Genomic DNA, 18,604 nt, shown 5'->3' on the forward strand with positions numbered 1-18,604 from the left:
TCCTTAATCCATCATACAAAAACTTAGAAAAAATGTTTTAAATCAACATTTTTTGAGGAAAAACTGGAGATCAATTAAAAAAATATAAATAATGTGAAGACAAAACCAAACATGATATCTCTAACGCTGGATATATGACACGATATCATGTTCGATTAGTTTCACATCATGTTTTTGTGTAAGATAATAAAGAAGAAATAAGAGGGAGACTTATAATGATGTCTTCTTGAAATTCTGTTCTGTATTGTGTTGTATAACTATCATTAATCAATACAGTTTCTCTTTTATCAGAGATTTACGTGTTACAGAAGCAAGAACTTAAAACCCTAGTTAGTAGCTTTGTCCACTCAGAGTCTTGTTTGACAAGACTATGTTCTTTCTTTTCTGAACAAAAAAAAGCAAGAATATGTTCTGTTTAGTTCTTTCTTAATTATCATGAGTCATGATCTTCTTCATGTTTTGGACGTTGTTCTTCATTAACATAATCAAGATGATCAACATCTTGGTTGAATTCAAAGATCTTCTTCTCCCTGAAGTAATTGATCAAGAAGTACCAACCAACTGATCCTACGGTCATTAAACCGCAAATGAGGTACACAATCTTAGTAGCAAACACAATGATCAACATCAGAAATGCTGAAGGTACCAAGCACATAATCACCAGCCCTGGTATATTCAGCGGGACACGGTAAGGTCTCTTTAGCTCAGGTAGCTTCTTTCTTAACCAAAGGAAAGACGCAAACTCAAGGTACATCCCTAACGTGTACAAGAAGTTAGCCGAGGAGATGATGTCAGTGAAGTCCATGTAGGACAATCCGAGGGACATGAGAACTGAGAGTAGAATCCCAACCCAAGGAGTGTTGAACCATTTAGATCTTACCCCAAAGAACTTAGGCAAGAACCCTAGCTCCGCCATACCCTCCAGCTGATAAGCACTACTGCTTAACTGAGCTTCAAAGAGTCCTATACTTGATAAGACAGCGCCAATCTCAATCCAGATCTTCAGCCATGTTCCTGCTATCATCTCAGCTGCTTCTGCGTGAAACCCTGTTTCCCATCTGCTCTGGTCCACCGAGACAGCACCAGTGACAGCCAAAAGAGGGATCAAGTAAGCTACACAAGTGAAGATCACCGCAACAAGAAGCGCCAAGGGGAACGTCTTCTGAGGGTTATCAACTTCCCCTGCAAGAGTGCTGACATTGTCCCAGAAGTTCAAGTTCCAGAAGAGTGTGTTGAAGTAGAGATTCCAATCCTTTTGCTTGTCTCCCAAGCTACCCCAACGGTGAGGTTTGATCTTAGGGATTGCCATTGCCGACATGATGAGGAAAGGCGAGAGAGACACCAAGCCGAGAACAACCGCTGCGTAACCGACAATGGCTAGGCCAGTGTAGTTTAGGAAAGATAAGACCACCGTTGATGCGAATATACAGACGTTTCGTGGCCATCCTGATTCAAGAACAGGGAATAGCTTCTCCAAGTATGTGACACAAAGGACAGGAAAGGAAGCAACATTGATTACACCACTCAGGTACTTCAACGAACCCATCATCGATCCTACGAATGCGCCAAAAGCTCGATGCGCCCATATCACAAACCCTCCGTTGCCTGAGACAAAATGCAACCTAAATCAGGAAGTAGCTTCCTTGTACAAGAAGTAACCTTTAGAATTAGTGGTTTCATACTCAAGATGAGATTGACTATAATGTTCAGACCACAACACACGCACTATTCATAGAAGTCTACACTTGATACATTAATTTCAGATTTTTCTAGTCTCATTTTTGATAACCGGCTCAACATTTCTATCGATCATAGGACAAAAAAAATTAAACCCTTGAAATTTATATTTATCAAAATTTTAATAAGTATTTACAATAATTTTTATATAAATTTCTTGATGAAAAAGTAAAACAAAAATATTTAAAATATTTTGGATTTTATTCTGTTTAAAATTTTAACATTTTTTATAAAACTATATAAAACCGGCTTGGACCTCACACCGTTTGTCCCCATCTCAACCGGCCCTGGACTTGATTATACCTGGAAATGCGGTGGAGAGTTCTGCGGTGATCAGGGCTTCAGGGACACTCCATATGAAAGGGAAAATGAGGAAACCGAGAATCGCTAGAAGCGGTCCAGCCGCTTGAACCGCCGGTTCTTCACCAAACGGCCCACCCGCGACTTCGAAGTAAATAAGGAAAATCAAAGGGACCAAAGTCAGTTTCTTTGCCGCTGGTCCGCTTGAATCGGTGGTTGTTACTGGGAGCTCGTGGCTCGATCTTGATGTTTCTATTGTTTCCATTAATGTTTTTCTTACCTAATTGGATTCAGATCAAGGATTCTTAAAGTTACAGAATACAAAACTATTTAAGGAACGTGTTCGTGTTGCATGTAATTTGTTAGTCAGTTGGAGCCTTGGAGGTATCAGACCGAAGCTTAGCTGAATATTTGGAACCATCCAAACTCAATATGTTTTGTTCTTATATCATAAAAAAATATTAATCAATTTATTTTTTATTATTCTTTTTGGTGATAGATCAATCAATGCTCCACGTTTATCGCTGGGATTAAAGAGAAAGGGTTAGAGTTGTTTCCGGTGAAGTATGACTTATAATAGTAGTTTAGTGGCTTCACCACCCATCTTTCCACCTACTCCGGCTTGGACTAGTGTTCATACAAAAGTTGAAAAAATAACTGAATATTCATTAACATGTGCATAGTGTAATCTCTAGTACCGACGTTATATATATGGTGCATAGACGGAAATGATCTTTGTCTATGATTTTAAACTTGCAGTTGAACCATTATAATTGGATACTACAAAGTTCAATCTATTTCCTTTTAATATTTTCTATAAAATTTTGAAGAGAGTAACAATGTTTTATAATGCCAGTAAAACATTATAATTGAAGAGAGTAACTATGTGAATGTTTTATAATTGTCACATAGTTTTCCAATAATTGTCTATGGCATACGAATGATTTCATGCTAACCGGAAACCATCACTGCCAAACCGGTTACACTACATCCCATATGAATGAACTAGGATTAAAGCAAACAGAATCAAAGGTTACACTAACATAATAAATGTCACAAGTAGTATCACACAAACAAACAGAATAAATGTCACATAATTTTCCAATAAATGTTTATGAAATACGAACAATTTCATGCTAACCGGAAACCAACACTGCCAAACCGGTTACACAACATCCAATACGAGTTAAATAGGATTAAAGCAAAACAGAATCAAAGGGACTTACACATCCCAAGATAGAACACCTTAGTAGGTATGTATACATATGCATAAGCTCACTCTGACTCTCTCTTTAGTCTAGCAATCAATCATCTAAGAAGTAGTATGATCCTGCAAGCTTTTGCTCTCTGTCCTTGGTGGACTCTAACTTGTTGATCCTTGGCCTGAAGTTAGTCGGATCTCGTCTGAATGTGATGTTCAGGTGCTGCATAAGGACTAGCAAGTTAGTTTAAGTTCATAGAGGATTAATCTATAATAAAAATGAATAGTTTTTTATTTACCGATAAGAAAAGGTTCATCCCACTAGTGAGTGACTGTGGAGAATGAGCAGTACACTTGACACCAGGTTGTCCTTCATACACAATGACTTTATCCGCAAGATAGGTCGCCATCATAAAGTCATGCTCAACAACAAACGCTGTCTTCTTTGCGTGTAAGATAAACCGCTTTATGACTTTAGAAGCTGTGATCCTCTGCTCAGAGTCTAGATGCGCACTTGGCTCATCAAGCAGATAGATATCCGCAGGCTTACCAAGGCACAAAGTTATAGCAACCCTCTGCCTCTCTCCACCGGAGAGTTTGTTCACCGCTTGATCCAACAGCTCCTCAATCCGAAGCGGTTTCATTACATCCGACATAAACTGAGGATGCGTGTATGCATCGCGTATCCTATCATGTAGGAGCTGTCTCACTGTACACTCCCGCTTGGAATCGTTTCCTTGAGGCTTGTAGGACACGTTAAACTCTGGCATCTCTGACTCTACACCTTCTTCACTTGGGAACGCACCTGCCTGCATTAGTAAATACTAAATAGTAATATACATTATAAAGGTTACATCCTTCCGAGTCTTAACCTACAAGGAACAGAGAAAACTCTACCAGCATCCTGATGAATGTTGTTTTCCCAGTACCGTTCTCCCCAAGCATCACAATAATCTGAGAGTCTGTGAACTCTCCTTCCATTACATCCAGCTTGAAGTCTCCAAGCTTCTTACTCATGTTAGGGTACTTGTATCTTGCGTATGACTTCACTTCTCCATCACTCCCTTGTGGTGTATCAGAAACCTTGAAGGTCAGAGACTCATCTCTAAAACGCAAGTTTTCAGTGGGGACAAAACCGGCTAAGAACACATTGATTCCTTCTCGGACAGAGAAGGGGAGAGTCACGACACCATAAGCTGTCGGCTTTCCATACAAACAACAAACGAAGTCGGACAAGTAGTCAAGTACACTGAGGTCATGCTCCACCACAATCACGTAGCTGCAAAGAACAACATCAGTGTATGTAAGGCATCACATTGAGAGAATCATTTAAGAAGATATGATGATAGAAACAAACTTGTCATGTTTGAGGAGGGAGCGTATGACGTCAGCAGCTTTGAGTCTTTGCCTCACATCTAAGAAGTTAGAAGGTTCATCAAAGACATATATATCTGCCTTCTTGAGGCACACTGCAGCAATAGCAAAACGTTGTAGCTCTCCACCAGACACTTGCGTTGCTTCACGGTCCAAGAGGTGGTTCAAGTCCATAGCGTCACAGATCTCTGCCATCATTCCTCTTTCGTCCAGCTTCTCAAGGACCGTCCCAAGCGTACCTTTAGCAACCTTTTTTATTGCATCAACATGTTGTGGCTTCATAGCAGTCTGCACACAAGAGGAGGCATCAAACTCAGCTTAATGGACTGCTTCCTTAGAAACATATATTATCTGATATTTATGAAGCCTTAAATATTTTTAGTTTAATCTTTCATAAATTTTTTGACAATTTAGATTCATTGTGACTTATGTGTAATAGCTCTTTAAAATTTAGAGATCAAAACAAATGTTATTCAAAATTTAGAGGTCAAGGCAAATGTTTTATCAGGCTGTGCCAAGAATCTGCCCTGATGGTGTCTACTCTCTACCATACCTTTAGTTTCTCTTCTACAAGGCGGATGAAATAGCTTTGAAGTTCTGAACCGCGGAAGTGTGCCAAAATTTCATGCCAGTCAGGAGGATTCTGCACAAGAAGTAGCATTACATGTAACAGTTATATGATATAAGAGACATTTTCTATGCACAAGAAGAGATGCTTTATTTACATTGTATCTGCCAAAGTTTGGTTTGATTTTTCCAGCCAAGATTTGGAGGGCAGTAGATTTACCAATACCATTTGTTCCAACCAAACCTAGGACTTGCCCAGGCCTTGGCACTGGAAGCCTACAAAATCAAGAGATATATATATTTCAGAGCACTAAAGAGAAATTATCAAACAGTATCCACAAGGCATTACCTGTGTAGTTTAAAACCATTTGAGTTATAGCGGTGGATTGTATCTTTCTCCAAGTCCTTTGGGAGATTGATAATCTGAATAGCTTCAAAAGGGCATTTCTGTGATTTTACACGAGCAAATCTCACTTAGTGTAAGGGTGACACATTCATCGTAAGGATATATGTAGACTACGTACCTTAACGCAGATACCACATCCTATGCACAGCTCCTCTGACAAGAAAGCAGTCTTGGAAGCAGGAGTCACCTCGATACAAAGTTTCCCTAGCGATATGCACACAAGTACACAACAGATCATGTTATGCACAAGCCTCTATAGCAATAGACATTACACGCAACAAAATAAGTTAGAACGAGAATGGAATGAGGAAACACGTACCTGTCTTGACTACAGGACAGCTCTTCTTGCACTCTTGGCGGCATTTCTTGGGCTTGCACCGATCGCTATTCACGATAGCAATCCTCGTTAATCGATCCGACATCCTTCAAGAATAATACTATGTACAAGTTTCACAACACACAAAAGATCAGAGACGTTAAATCGAGCAAATCTCGCACATGGAGTTAAAATCCATAACCTAGCGTGTGACAATAACTTGAAATATTCAAGTTGATTCCCAAACTTTTAAAATATATTATATATAGACTCCATAGTCCAACTTATCATTTTTTTATTAAATTAATTTTAAAATATTTGTGATCCCCAAAATCCCAGATCCCACAAACAAAAAAAAATCTCATAGAATCTTTAGAGAAATAACTTTAATCAAAACAAAAATTACTATATATGAGCTGCATGAGAAAAAAAAAGAAGAAGAGATTGCCTCGATCAAACCGATTGAACTAAGGTTATATAGATACACCAAGGAATATCAAGCTAGCGATCGTCGTGGATACGGAGAAAAAACAAAGGAGTATAAGAAGTGATCTAGTTACCAGTATATAGCAGAACGACGGTGACGAGGAAATCAAAGAATCTGAAGACGGAATCAGCTGAGCGGCCACGTACGGTGGGAGTTACAAACAAGAATATTAGGGTTTGAAGTTTCATCTTAATTTATAATTCTCAAATACTTTTAAAATTTGAGGATCCGTTGACGAATGTCGATAGACGATTAAAAAAATGGAAACTTGCCTCGTCCGTTTATGCACACGTCTTAACCAATGAGCATGCGGAATAATATCCAGGTTGCTTTATTACAGCTCGTAAAATTAAAACATAACTCTACTGTTTCATGTTTGCGAACTTGTCCGTGTTAAACCAAAAAGCTCACTTTAAATGGGCCAATTTGGGCTCTTCAGCTAATTTAGTTATATGATTATGGGCCTCAACAGATGGGTACTTATCTTGTGTTCAGATTATATTTCACTTTGTGGGCACTTTGTTAGAAAGCTCAATTTTATTTAATGCTAAAAAGTTTGTTAACAAAGGAACTTGTCGTTTGGTTTTGATGGGGTGGAAAACTATTAGAATTTAATTTATTTATCTAGATTTATGAGAGATGTCAACGTTTCACGACTTACAGAGAGACACCAACCCAAACTACACCAAAACACTTTGATAATGACCACCAAACATATACACCTATCGACAATCGTCATCATAAGTCATAAAGAGTTTGATTATAAAAAAGACTTGGAAGTATGAACTCGACCCGCGTAGGCGCAGACCATAACAAAAGGAAAAGGTTGACACATCGTCTAACCAAATATATTCAGCAACCAGTAGTGCACTGCCACGTTATAAATATGGTAACAAATATTCAGTTAATTATGGCAAATTGCTCAGAACAAAATTACGTTGAGATAAATTAACATAAAATGAGTAGAATGGAAAAAACTAAACGGATAATTTTCCATTAGTTCATGAAGTAAATCAAGTGTTTAACCCAGAAGAATCTATAACTCAAATGAAATTTAAATAATCTAATAAGTACCTTTGCTTATTGAAATACTAACAATCAAAACTAATTTATTTCAAGATTATTTATTTTTTCAAACTTAAAGGGCACAGAAAAATTAAACTTAACATCCTTATAATCTTTTTTTTCTTCCTTTTTGTATGATTAGTTCGATAGAGATAAAGTAAGAATAAGACTTTTTATTCTCTTTAACTTTTATCCGGCCGGCGAATACGACTTATGGCGCAAAAAAATATTCAAATATTGACCCATGTTTTCTTGTGGCAAATATATCAACATATAGAAACTATTTCATGTACTTCTGTAGTCTATATAATACATATACACACCATCAACGAGACATAAAACTCATACCACCACAATCCACACAAATGGCAAACCTCATCCTCATCATCACCTCCCATATCCTCCTTCTCGCAGCTATTGTCTCCGCCGGTAAGGGTGAAAACTTTGCAAAAAACATTAACCGGAAACACTTCGGGCTCCGTAAAGAGAAACTCACTTTCTTCCGTGTCTACTGGCACGACATTCAAAGCGGCACAGACCCTAGCTCGGTCGTGCTACGACCTCCTCTCTCCAACTCATCTTTCTTCGGAGCCGTCACTATGATCGATAACCGTTTAACCACAGGTGTGTCGGTGAACTCGACTTTAGTAGGCCAGGCTCAAGGGATGTACGCTGGTGCGGGCCAACACGATGCGTCTGCGCTTATGGTGATGAACTTCGCGTTCAAGACAGGTAAGTATAACGGAAGTACGATCTCGATTCTTGGTCGAAACGCGGTGATGACTAAGGTTAGGGAGATGCCGGTGATTGGAGGAAGTGGACTGTTCCGGTTCGCTAGAGGTTATGTCGAGGCTAGAACTAAGTGGTTGAATGTAAAGACAGGAGATGCTACTGTTGAGTACAGCTGTTACGTCTTGCATTATTGACTTTATGATGATTGTATGTCTCTCTTTTTACAAGTTTATTTAAGTTGCTATGTTTGGGGTCCTGGTTTTATTGACTTATGTCGGTTTGAATGATGGATGATTGTTGCGGGGGTATTTATGTCTGGTTTATTGAAGATTTTGATATTATTTTTGTTGAAGTGATATTTCGATCATAAAAACGTAAATGGCACAAGAGCTTACCATAAGGTAAATCTTAGACATCAGATGTTCCAGTAAGTTATTATGAGACAAAACAAATATTAAATGTTGTGATTTTTATTTGGACCGATTAAGGGGTTGAGTCCAAAATCTCCTAGTATTAAACTCAATCACACTTAAGTTTTGGTATATGATTAAGCCTTTCAACAAATATTAAAAGTGCAACTGGAATATTTTTATTGAATAAAATCTTCATGAATGTTTAATTTATTTACATTCTTCATTATATGCACTGGTTAAATGAAAAAAAAATAGAAAGTGTTTTCAATTAATTCCATATTTATATTATTTCAGAAAAACATAATTTTGACAAATCATTCCACTTTTTAAAATATATTATAATAAGTGGAATATTAATTCTATTTCATTAAATTCTACTAATATTTTTTTTTCATTCTATCTATATGTTTAATACTAATAACCAGTTACAGGCAAACACTAAATTTCTTAGTCGCCACAGGTCAAAATATATACTCTAATTGGAATCAACCGTCGTGACAGTACGAGGGAGCGTGCATCAGTTGGTTTCATACTTCACAAGCAATCCAGGTAAATTTGTAGGTATGGATCGGGTTTGATATAATACATAGGTTTTGATTCTAATTTATATCACATCTCAAAACCCACGAAGTAATCCATGTATCATTTACATTCGAAATATATTGATTCGGCTCGGATATATCCAAAGTTAAACCCAAAATTTAAAAGCAAAACATAAGAAATAAACATTTATTTATATCTAATTAGATCTTTAAGGTACTTATTTAAAATTTAAATACCTGCTGACAAAAAAAAAATTTAAATACCTATTTTAAAATATCATTACAAAATAAATACATAATTGAATATTTAAAGTACATATTTATGTTTCAAATATTTTATATTTGTGATTAATTTGAACATCCGGATCGATGTTTTGTATTTTTTGGATTATCCATTTCATATATATTTTTGACCACTTTACAAGAATCCATTCTGTTATTCTTTTTACATTTTGAACTGAGTACAAATTGATTTTTTTGTTTGGATATGAATCAAATTTCGGGTTATGGATTTTATACACATGCCTATTTTAAATAAAGATAAAATGCGAATTTATAAAAGATTTAACGAAAAATTATCTCGCGCTTTAAAGTGCGGATCAAAATCTAGTATTTTCTTATTTTAGCAGTATAAAATGTGGTGAAAAAGGAACACAAAATTTAATGAAAATATAGTTTTTTATTTTAGTTTTATTTTTAAATTCATTTATGTTAAGTTATAGGAACAAAAAAAAAACATTTTGTATTTATTATTTTACATGCAAATATCTGAATATTTATGTATATATAAATGAGTTTTGAAAACAAATTTGGGGCCCACATTGTACAAATGTTTCTTGGGACTGCCCACAGGTCCGGCTCGCTCAGTACCATAATTGAAGACGACTGCCTAGAAGACTGAAATGTATATAAATAGATAGTCTCCCTCCCACAGACTATCCAACTTCCTCTCAGCGACTTTTCGTGTTTCTCTGCTGCTGCAACACACGCACATATCTCTGTTTCTTAGCCATAGGGACAGCTAGCTTATCATTCTCTCCATAGTCCCTTTTTGGAAAAAGCTAACGTTGGATCGAACTTCCTCAAGAATTGGATTGGTCTACGTGAGTACCAACGAAGGCTACGATGACGGCCCTAGTTGATCTGATCGAGGTAGCCAAAGTACGGAGGACCGTATGGTGGGCCTTGTGTATCTTCTTCCTCACGTACTTCTTGACCCGTATGTTACTCTCGAACCTTTCCTCCTACTTTCTAGTTTCTGACAAGAGATTATGTAATAGTATTCATTGATATGTCGTCAAGCTGCGAAATTACGCTTACCCTCTTGAATTAGGATGACTTTTATTAGCATATAGAAAGTATATATTACTAGCCGTTAGTATCTCGTTGATTACTCTGTCATAACTCTTGTATATCTCTCTTTCCAATCTTGTATATCCTCTGTACATATAAACAGAGCTCCTATACTCAATAGAATCATTCAGTTCTTCACAAGTCAATATGGTATCAGAGCACTTTAGGGCTTAGCCTAATTTTTCCTTTTTCTTCTTCTCACTTCTTTTTCCTCGCCGTCTTCCATCTCTAAAACGATCTTCTTTATTATTCTGAAATCAAAACAAAACTATGGCTTCTGAAACTACTGCTGAGAGAACTTCTGTTTTTGATACTCTAAATCCTCAAGCTACTCTTCTCTCAGTCAATATGTCTAGTGTGACAAAGCTCACACATCAAAATTACCTTATGTGGGGAAGACAAGTACGTGCCTTGCTTGAAGGTCATGAACTACAACAGTTCATCGATGGATCTGATGATACAGCGCCTCCTGCGACAATTTCTGTGAATGGTGTTGCCTCTCCAAATCCAGACTACGCTCCATGGAGACGTCAAGACCGGCTGCTGTATAGTGCTCTCATTGGTGCTATATCCTTGCCACTTCAGACTCTTGTTTCAACGGCTAATACAACACAACAAGTTTGGGAGACACTTGCTGAAACCTTTGGAAACCCTACTCGTGGTCACATCCGCCAGCTGAAGAATCAGATCAACAAATGCTCCAAAGGTACTAAGACGATCAGCGAGTATATGCGTGACATCAAGTCTAAAGCTGATGAGCTTGCACTCCTTGGCAAACCTATGGATCCTGATGATCTCACCGAAAACATTTTGGGAGGTCTTGGTGAAGAGTACAAGCCGGAAATTGATGCAGTCAATGGGCGTGACAAACCTATCTCCTTCAATGAGCTCTATGAAAGGTTGCTTAATCGAGAGGCAATGATCTTGTGCACAGAATCTCCAGCCGTTACTCCTATTGTTGCACATGCTGCTGATAGCCGTTCCCGCTACAACAACAACAATCGCTCCAATCATCATCAACAGAACCGGTCTCCTCATCAGGCTTCGTACAACAACAACAGTCAACACAACAATCGGTTCTCTAAACCTTATCTTGGTCGCTGTCAAGCTTGTGGCACACAAGGACACAGTGCGAAATATTGTCCAGAATATCGCATAGTCAAAGGCAGTGGGTCTGCTCAACAATGGCAACAACAAACACCACACTCGGCTCCTCAAACATGGCAGCAACAATCACCACATCAGTACTGGCAGCCTCGTGCAAATGCAGCCATGATGTCAGACTCATCGACTTGGCTTCTGGACTCAGGAGCATCACATCACATGACATCTGACTTGGCCAATCTCTCGATGCATACTCCTTATCATGGTGGTGATGATGTTCTCTTGGGCGATGGATCTGCGTTGCAGATTTCACACTCTGGTTCTAGTTCTCTTCCCTCTTATACTAAACCATTTTTCATTAATAATATCTTGTGTGTTCCTTCTTTAGACAAGAATCTTATTTCAGTTTTTCAGTTATGTAAAGCTAACAATGCTGCTGTTATTTTTACTCCAACTTACTTCCAGGTGAGAGACATCAAAACAGGGGTTCTTCGAGTGGAAGGAACACCTAAACATGGCACTTATGAGTGGCCGAAATCACTTAGTTCATCACCTCCTTCTCTGGCTTTTGCTTCTCTAGTGAAAACTACTCTTAGTGATTGGCATTCTCGCTTAGGTCATCCGGCTTTACCAATTCTTCAAAAAAGTTATTTCTAAATTTCAATTACCTGTTGTTTCTGATGTTCTGCTAGTTAAACCTTGTTCTGCTTGCTCAATTAATAAAATGCATAAGTTACCATTCTCATCCTCTACTTTAAAATCTTCACATCCTTTAGATATAGTTTTCTCTGATGTTTGGACTTCTCCAATTTACTCAGTTGATGGCTTCAAATATTATGTACTCTTTGTAGATCATTATACTAGATATACATGGCTTTATCCTTTGAAACATAAATCTCAGGTCAAAGAAGTATTCACAAAGTTCAAAAGTTTAGTTGAAAATCGATTTCAACATAAACTTAGAACACTATACTCGGATAATGGGGGTGAATATGTTGGGCTTGCTGCATTTCTTTCTTCTCATGGCATTTCCCATATGACAAGTCCTCCTCATACACCTGAGCATAATGGTCTTGCTGAGCGCCGTCATCGACATATAGTTGAAACGGGTCTTGCTCTCATGTCACATGCTTCAATGCCTAAAGGGTACTGGTCCTATGCTTTTGTTACTGCAGTTTATCTTATCAATAGAATGCCTACTCAGAACTTAGAATTTCAAACACCTTTTGAGAAGTTACATGGTCATTCTCCAAATTTTCAAAAACTTAGAATTTTTGGTTGCTTGTGTTTTCCATGGCTTCGACCTTATGCTTCTCATAAACTAGATGATAGATCTAAACCCTGTGTTTTCTTAGGGTATTCTCTAACACAAAGTGCATATCTGTGCTTAGATAGAGCAACAAATCGAATTTATTCTTCTCGCCATGTTATTTTTCATGAATCAGTCTTTCCTTTTAGCACTTCATCTCCTGTGATTGCAGCGGTTGATAGTGATGTTGAGTTACCATCTTGCTCTAACGCTCCTGTCTCTGTTGTTAGTCCGATTTCTAACCTGCAGGTACCAACTCCGACTGCAGGACCAGCTCCACCCGTTCTGCCAGATACAACTCCAAGTGAACCTGTGCCAACAATGCCTACGCAACCTCTTGATGAAAATAGGGAATCCCCGCCGCAACCAGAAGCCGTCCCTACTGTCTCTCCGCTTCCCCCAGCTCCAACAAGGGCCAGCACAAGACCACGCAAACCAGTTCAAAAATTGAATCTCAATACACAAGTGGACACTCCTCCGACAACCATTCCTCGCTCAGTCGCAGAAGCTCTCAAATCACCATACTGGCGTAAAGCCATGAGTGAAGAGATGGAGTCTCAACTTAAAGAACGAACATGGGATCTTACTGATGCTACTAATGTTGCTAATGTTGTTGGTTGCAGATGGGTCTTCACAATAAAAAGAAAACCAGATGGTTCCATTGATAGATACAAGGCTCGCTTGGTTGCCAAGGGCTTTACACAACGACCGGGCATAGATTATCATGATACCTTCAGCCCAGTTGTTAAACCAGCAACGATCAGGATCGTTCTCAGTACTGCAACAACCCGAAACTGGCCATTACGCCAACTTGACGTTAACACGGCTTTCCTTCAAGGTCATCTTGAAGAAGAGGTCTTCATGTCCCAGCCTCCAGGGTTTGTTGATAAAGATAACCCCAAAGCGGTGTGTAAGCTTCGTAAAGCAATCTATGGACTCAAACAAGCCCCTAGGGCATGGTATAATGAGCTTCGCACCTTCCTGCTTCAGTCCGGGTTCAACAATTCTCTAGCTGATGCGTCTCTTTTTGTCTACAACAAGAATGGTGTCTACCTCTATATGTTGGTATATGTAGACGACATAATCATAACAGGGAGTAGTCCTCCACACATCGATCGTTTTATCACCTCCCTCTCTCAACGTTTTTCTATTAAAGATTTGGGTCCTTTATCTTACTTTCTTGGAATAGAAGTTCAACGATCTTCTAATGGTTTGCATTTGTCTCAAAACAGGTACATCACTGATCTACTCCAACGAATGCAAATGTCAACTACCAACTCTGTCTCCACTCCGATGTGTCCGAACACTACTCTTTCACTTGCCTCTGGCATGGTCATGGACGATCCTACCAGATATCGAATGGCTGTAGGAAGCTTGCAATATCTATCGCTCACCAGACCGGACATCTCCTTTGCAGTCAACAAACTATCCCAGTATATGCATCAGCCAACTACAGAACATTGGACAGCCGTAAAAAGGGTTCTCAGATATCTCTCTGGAACCAGATCACACGGGATCACCTTCTCCAGCAGAAACAATCCGACATTACATGCTTTCACCGACGCTGATTGGGCTGGAAATAGGGATGACTATACATCGACAGGAGCTTACATTGTCTATCTTGGAAGTCATCCAGTTGCGTGGTCGTCGAAGAAGCAAACGGGAGTGGCGCGATCATCAACCGAGGCTGAGTATCGATCAGTTGCCTCCACTGCAGCAGAACTTTGTTGGATCACATCTCTACTGCATGAGCTTGGCATTCCTGTGTCGCAGACTCCTGCTATTTATTGTGATAATATGGGAGCCACGTACTTAGCTGCCAACCCAGTGTTTCACTCTCGTATGAAACATCTTGCGCTCGATTATCATTTTGTACGACATCAGGTTCAGACTGGCATGGTTCGGGTCTCACACGTTTCTACTCATGACCAGCTTGCTGATGCTCTTACCAAACCTCTCTCCAGACCGCGGTTTGAAGGCCTATGCATCAAGATTGGACTCTCCTCCGGTGGTCCATCTTGAGGGGGTGTATTAGCATATAGAAAGTATATATTACTAGCCGTTAGTATCTCGTTGATTACTCTGTCATAACTCTTGTATATCTCTCTTTCCAATCTTGTATATCCTCTGTACATATAAACAGAGCTCCTATACTCAATAGAATCATTCAGTTCTTCACAAGTCAATAACTTTAAGATCAGTTTGTAATAAAAAGAAACCTTGACTGATACATGAAGTATTGTTTACTCTTGTTTCATATTGTTGCTCTAATCCAGGTTTGGGCATTTTGGGTATCGGTTCAGTTCATGTATCGGGTAGTTCATATAAGGGACTAGAGAATCTATTTACTATCTGACTATTTTTGGTTCGGGTAGTAAAACTGGGAACCGGTAAATATCCAAAAAACTTTGGTTCTCATTCGGTTCCGGTTCATTATTTCAGATAATTCAGATGATTCAAGTTAAATATCAGATATTTTGAATAAAATATTTAATAATTAGAATGATTTTAATAAAAATATGTAATATTTTGATTACTTTAGATATTTCCGATAAAAATATTTGAATACTTTCGTGTAGTTCATATACTTTATAATAATCTAGTTTTTCAAATATTTTAGATACTCTTAATAGATTTTTTAAAAAAATTATAAACATATATTTAATTATGTTATATGTATATATAATTTTTATTTTTATATATTTGGTTCTCGGTTCGGTTCACTTATTTGTATATCCGAGGGTTTTGGTCCGGTTCCGATTCTTTTTCCCAGGTCTACTCTTATCTTATGGCGTTGTTAACAACATAATGTTTGTGCTCTCATGCAGATACAAGTAAGTCTATGTGGATGAATTTGCCAGTGGCAGTTCTCATTCTTTACTGTCGTTCAGTTCTTTTGAATCAGAATGAGTTCAGAAGGAAAGTTATGCCAGCTCCAAGACAGAGCCACTTGTATTTTCCCAGCAGGAAGCAGTTGTCCTTGAATGATGCTCGTCTTTCCACTACCCCACCTCCTTCAATGTGGAAGTACAAGATTAACTCTCCTGTAGTGGAAGCTGCGATCAATGATTTTGTAGATAAGATCCTTGATAATTTCGTGAAAAATTTGTGGTACTCTATCACTCCAGACAAAGAGTTCCCTGAACTGATCCGTGGACTGATCATGAATGTCGTTGGTGAAATTTCGGTGAGGGTAAAAGAAATAAATATCTTCGGCTTAATCAGGTGCCGTACTTTATTCACTATTTGTTCATCAAAAGTCTCGAGTTTAGATTGGATGACTGATGAAATCGATGCTTAATTGTGCAGGGATATAGTTGACCTGATAGGTGATCATTTGGAGAGTTTTAGAAGATACCAAGCTGCTATTGGTAAAGATGTTATGAAGACATTGTCATCTGAGGACAGAGATAAAAAGTTGAGGGGCCATCTTATGGCTTCTGAGGAGCTTTATCCTGCACTCATATCAAAAGAGAGTGAGTACAAGGTATGATGGATAGTTTCAGACAAAAACAAACTAGGTTCCTTCCTACTTTACGCAAACCTGTTCTTTTCTTTTTTTACTTATTCTAACAGGTTCTTCAGAAAATAGTTGCTGGCATATTATCTGTGTTTCTCAGACCAGGAGAATCTCAGTGCCCCTTTGTTCAAACGATAGCTAGAGAGCTTTTGACTTGCTTGGTATTTCGACGTCTTGTGAATTTTGCATCCCCCGAGTAAGTTATCTTTTACCTATCTGTTGTCTTCCATAAAACTGTATTTGGGGTATAATGCAAACTAGCTAGGAGCCAGGAACAGTTTATGATTTCAGACTTCTTAGATAAATAAATACAATGGAATGTATACGTCAAAGATATAAACACTAATCTCACTAAGGAAACTGCATGCACAGCAGCATTTCTTATAATGAAGACATTGAGTTACTTGAAGAGAGCACCCAAGGGGAAGATGAAATTGTTTCAGAAGCTAATGGGTGGCACTCAGATAATGAATTGGACTCCAAGTATGTCCCACCAAGAGTGGTTAGACGTCTTGGAGAGCCTGAGAATCCACCCTCAGAAATGGAAAATGATTTAAAGGAGTTGAGCGATTCACAGCACGCAGATCCATCCACAAGTTTGGTTCACAATCCGACTGACATGCCACCTGAGGTAATTCATAAATGGCCCTTTAGTATCTCTCTTGAACAATCTACAACATAAACATTAGCCAAATGACACAATCTGATGGCTTAGTGAGACATATTACCAAAGAGACATTAAACGATTCGGCCGATCTTTTTTTGGCATCTTCTAATTTTTTGATATTGGAATACTTATCCTCTACTTTTTATTACAGGGGATGCCGCCCAATGTCGTTGAGCTGATATTGAACCTAGTTGATAAAGTGTTTCAGTTAAATAGAGGAGGTTGGTTAAGGTGAGACAAAGTACTTTATCTATTGTAGATTATGCTATTCTATTTTTTTTTACTACGTCCCGTTTATCACATGGCGTTTTTGAATAATCTTAAAATGGTATATCACTATAGGACGCAAGTTTTCTCGGCATTGAAGAAAATGTTACTATTTATGGAAGATCCTGTGAATGACTGGCTTCAGAGGAAGATCCGTTGGCTGCGGAATGAAGACACAGTAGCTCATGGAATACGTTTGGCTCAAGATGTAAGAATTAAGCTTTTCCCTAACCTTGTGGTGGAAGTCAACTGAATCATTACCCGTTTCTGTCCGCTTCTAGATCCGACATCATGTTTGATCTTTGTGTTGCTGATAATCTTATTTGAAACTTCTCTCCAGCAATTATGGCCAAATGGCGTGGATCAGACTGACTCTAGTTCCCTTGAGCAGCTACTCAAGGCTGGAGTTAGTAAAATAAAGGAATTCCTTTTCAGTAAGTTCCTTAGGATCCCCTCAAATTGACTTTTATGTTCAGTTAGTTAAGCCTCATTGGAAGTAACATTTTGGTGTTTGATCAGATAAGGCCCCAAAAGCTTTAGTGAGGGTATGCGCTAGAGACATCCATCATTTCACTCAGGTTAGTCTTCATTTACTTTCAGAGTAAAAGGGTTTCCATTAGGCTGAGGCATGCATCATTTTTGTCTGACTAATACTTGACACATAAATCATCGGATCGCAGTCAAACGTAAGCGTAAAGCAACTAATATTTGCAATACTGGAGCTGCTACTTCGAAAGGTTTTCCCCGAGCTGGAAGATCTTTTGAGAGACATAAGGGAGAATCCTCCGCATGGTCGATCAGAGTAAGAACGAAGGTCGCCTTGTGATTGGCTTGAACCAGTTGCCTAGCTTTTCTCTATGTTAATTTTCTATTTGGGTTCTTTATATAGTATAGCTATTATTCCATGTGTGTAAGAAAAACAAGTGGTAATATCAATTCTTGTGAGTTTCTTTTTTGACATATAACAATGACATATGGGTTTTTAGTTATAAACATCTTGTGTGTGGAAATTGCACAAAAAGAAGCTACACCTTTTCGCTGAGGACCATGAAGAATGTGAAAAGACTTCAGTTGAGATAAACATCCTCATAATCCAAAACATTATCTTCAGCTTATCTCTGGCAGAAGTTGTCGAGAATTCAGACCATAGGATACTTTCGAGCATAGACTTGTTCAGTTCCCAACCTTTGTTCGTTGGTTCCTTGGCAGATTCAACCTCCCACTATGTGTGACCAGTAACCTTA

General features: G+C 38.3%; 4 protein-coding genes across 6 annotated transcripts; 2 read left to right on the forward strand and 2 right to left on the reverse strand.

The window, feature by feature from the left end:
- Positions 1-56: 56 nt before the first annotated feature.
- On the reverse strand, positions 57-2,824 carry LOC103859526 (probable polyamine transporter At3g13620). The gene is made up of 2 exons (XM_009137065.3): positions 2,041-2,824; positions 57-1,605 (listed from the first exon to the last, which is right to left on the reverse strand). The coding sequence occupies exons 1-2, from the start codon at positions 2,300-2,302 to the stop codon at positions 434-436; spliced, it is 1,434 nt and encodes a 477-aa protein (XP_009135313.1). The 5' UTR covers positions 2,303-2,824; the 3' UTR covers positions 57-433.
- Positions 2,825-3,113: 289 nt separating this feature from the next.
- LOC103859527 (ABC transporter E family member 1) lies at positions 3,114-6,593 on the reverse strand. Of its 2 annotated transcripts, none has more exons than XM_009137067.3 (10): positions 6,462-6,593; positions 5,905-6,022; positions 5,704-5,789; positions 5,529-5,626; positions 5,338-5,455; positions 5,166-5,255; positions 4,596-4,900; positions 4,136-4,517; positions 3,538-4,047; positions 3,114-3,461 (listed from the first exon to the last, which is right to left on the reverse strand). In XM_009137067.3, the coding sequence occupies exons 2-10, from the start codon at positions 6,005-6,007 to the stop codon at positions 3,342-3,344; spliced, it is 1,812 nt and encodes a 603-aa protein (XP_009135315.1). In that variant the 5' UTR covers positions 6,008-6,022; positions 6,462-6,593; the 3' UTR covers positions 3,114-3,341. The 2 variants fall into 2 exon arrangements, with proteins under 2 accessions (XP_009135315.1, XP_033142299.1); XM_033286408.1 differs by lacking the exon at positions 6,462-6,593 and adding an exon at positions 6,350-6,449 and having other exon boundaries at positions 3,234-3,461.
- Positions 6,594-7,494: 901 nt separating this feature from the next.
- Positions 7,495-8,541, forward strand: LOC103859528 (dirigent protein 7). Its single transcript, XM_009137068.3, has one exon. The coding sequence runs from the start codon at positions 7,741-7,743 to the stop codon at positions 8,377-8,379; it is 639 nt and encodes a 212-aa protein (XP_009135316.2). The 5' UTR covers positions 7,495-7,740; the 3' UTR covers positions 8,380-8,541.
- A 243-nt stretch (positions 8,542-8,784) lies between these two features.
- LOC103859529 lies at positions 8,785-18,318 on the forward strand. Of its 2 annotated transcripts, none has more exons than XM_018657337.2 (10): positions 8,785-10,359; positions 15,735-16,131; positions 16,216-16,393; positions 16,483-16,622; positions 16,799-17,057; positions 17,245-17,324; positions 17,436-17,568; positions 17,701-17,794; positions 17,880-17,938; positions 18,041-18,318. In XM_018657337.2, the coding sequence occupies exons 1-10, from the start codon at positions 10,266-10,268 to the stop codon at positions 18,164-18,166; spliced, it is 1,560 nt and encodes a 519-aa protein (XP_018512853.1). In that variant the 5' UTR covers positions 8,785-10,265; the 3' UTR covers positions 18,167-18,318. The 2 variants fall into 2 exon arrangements, with proteins under 2 accessions (XP_018512853.1, XP_033142308.1); XM_033286417.1 differs by having other exon boundaries at positions 16,802-17,057.
- Positions 18,319-18,604: the final 286 nt, after the last annotated feature.

The sequence above is a fragment of the Brassica rapa genome, chromosome A03 (genome assembly GCF_000309985.2).
Source record: "Brassica rapa cultivar Chiifu-401-42 chromosome A03, CAAS_Brap_v3.01, whole genome shotgun sequence".
Lineage (NCBI taxonomy): Eukaryota > Viridiplantae > Streptophyta > Magnoliopsida > Brassicales > Brassicaceae > Brassica > Brassica rapa.

Bases quoted from the DNA above. Each gene is read 5' to 3' on its own strand.
- LOC103859526 (XM_009137065.3), bottom strand. From the start codon at position 2,302: ATGGAAACAATAGAAACATCAAGATCGAGCCACGAGCTCCCAGTAACA. The intron at 1,606-2,040 runs GTATAATCAAGT...ATTTTGTCTCAG, and splicing joins ACTCTCCACCGCATTTCCAG to GCAACGGAGGGTTTGTGATA.
- LOC103859527 (XM_009137067.3), bottom strand. From the start codon at position 6,007: ATGTCGGATCGATTAACGAGGATTGCTATCGTGAATAGCGATCGGTGC. The intron at 5,456-5,528 runs GTAATGCCTTGT...TTGATTTTGTAG, and splicing joins AATGGTTTTAAACTACACAG to GCTTCCAGTGCCAAGGCCTG. The intron at 4,048-4,135 runs GTAGAGTTTTCT...TTACTAATGCAG, and splicing joins CAACATTCATCAGGATGCTG to GCAGGTGCGTTCCCAAGTGA.
- LOC103859528 (XM_009137068.3), top strand. From the start codon at position 7,741: ATGTACTTCTGTAGTCTATATAATACATATACACACCATCAACGAGAC.
- LOC103859529 (XM_018657337.2), top strand. From the start codon at position 10,266: ATGACGGCCCTAGTTGATCTGATCGAGGTAGCCAAAGTACGGAGGACC. The intron at 16,623-16,798 runs GTAAGTTATCTT...CTGCATGCACAG, and splicing joins GTGAATTTTGCATCCCCCGA to CAGCATTTCTTATAATGAAG. The intron at 17,569-17,700 runs GTAAGAATTAAG...ACTTCTCTCCAG, and splicing joins GAATACGTTTGGCTCAAGAT to CAATTATGGCCAAATGGCGT.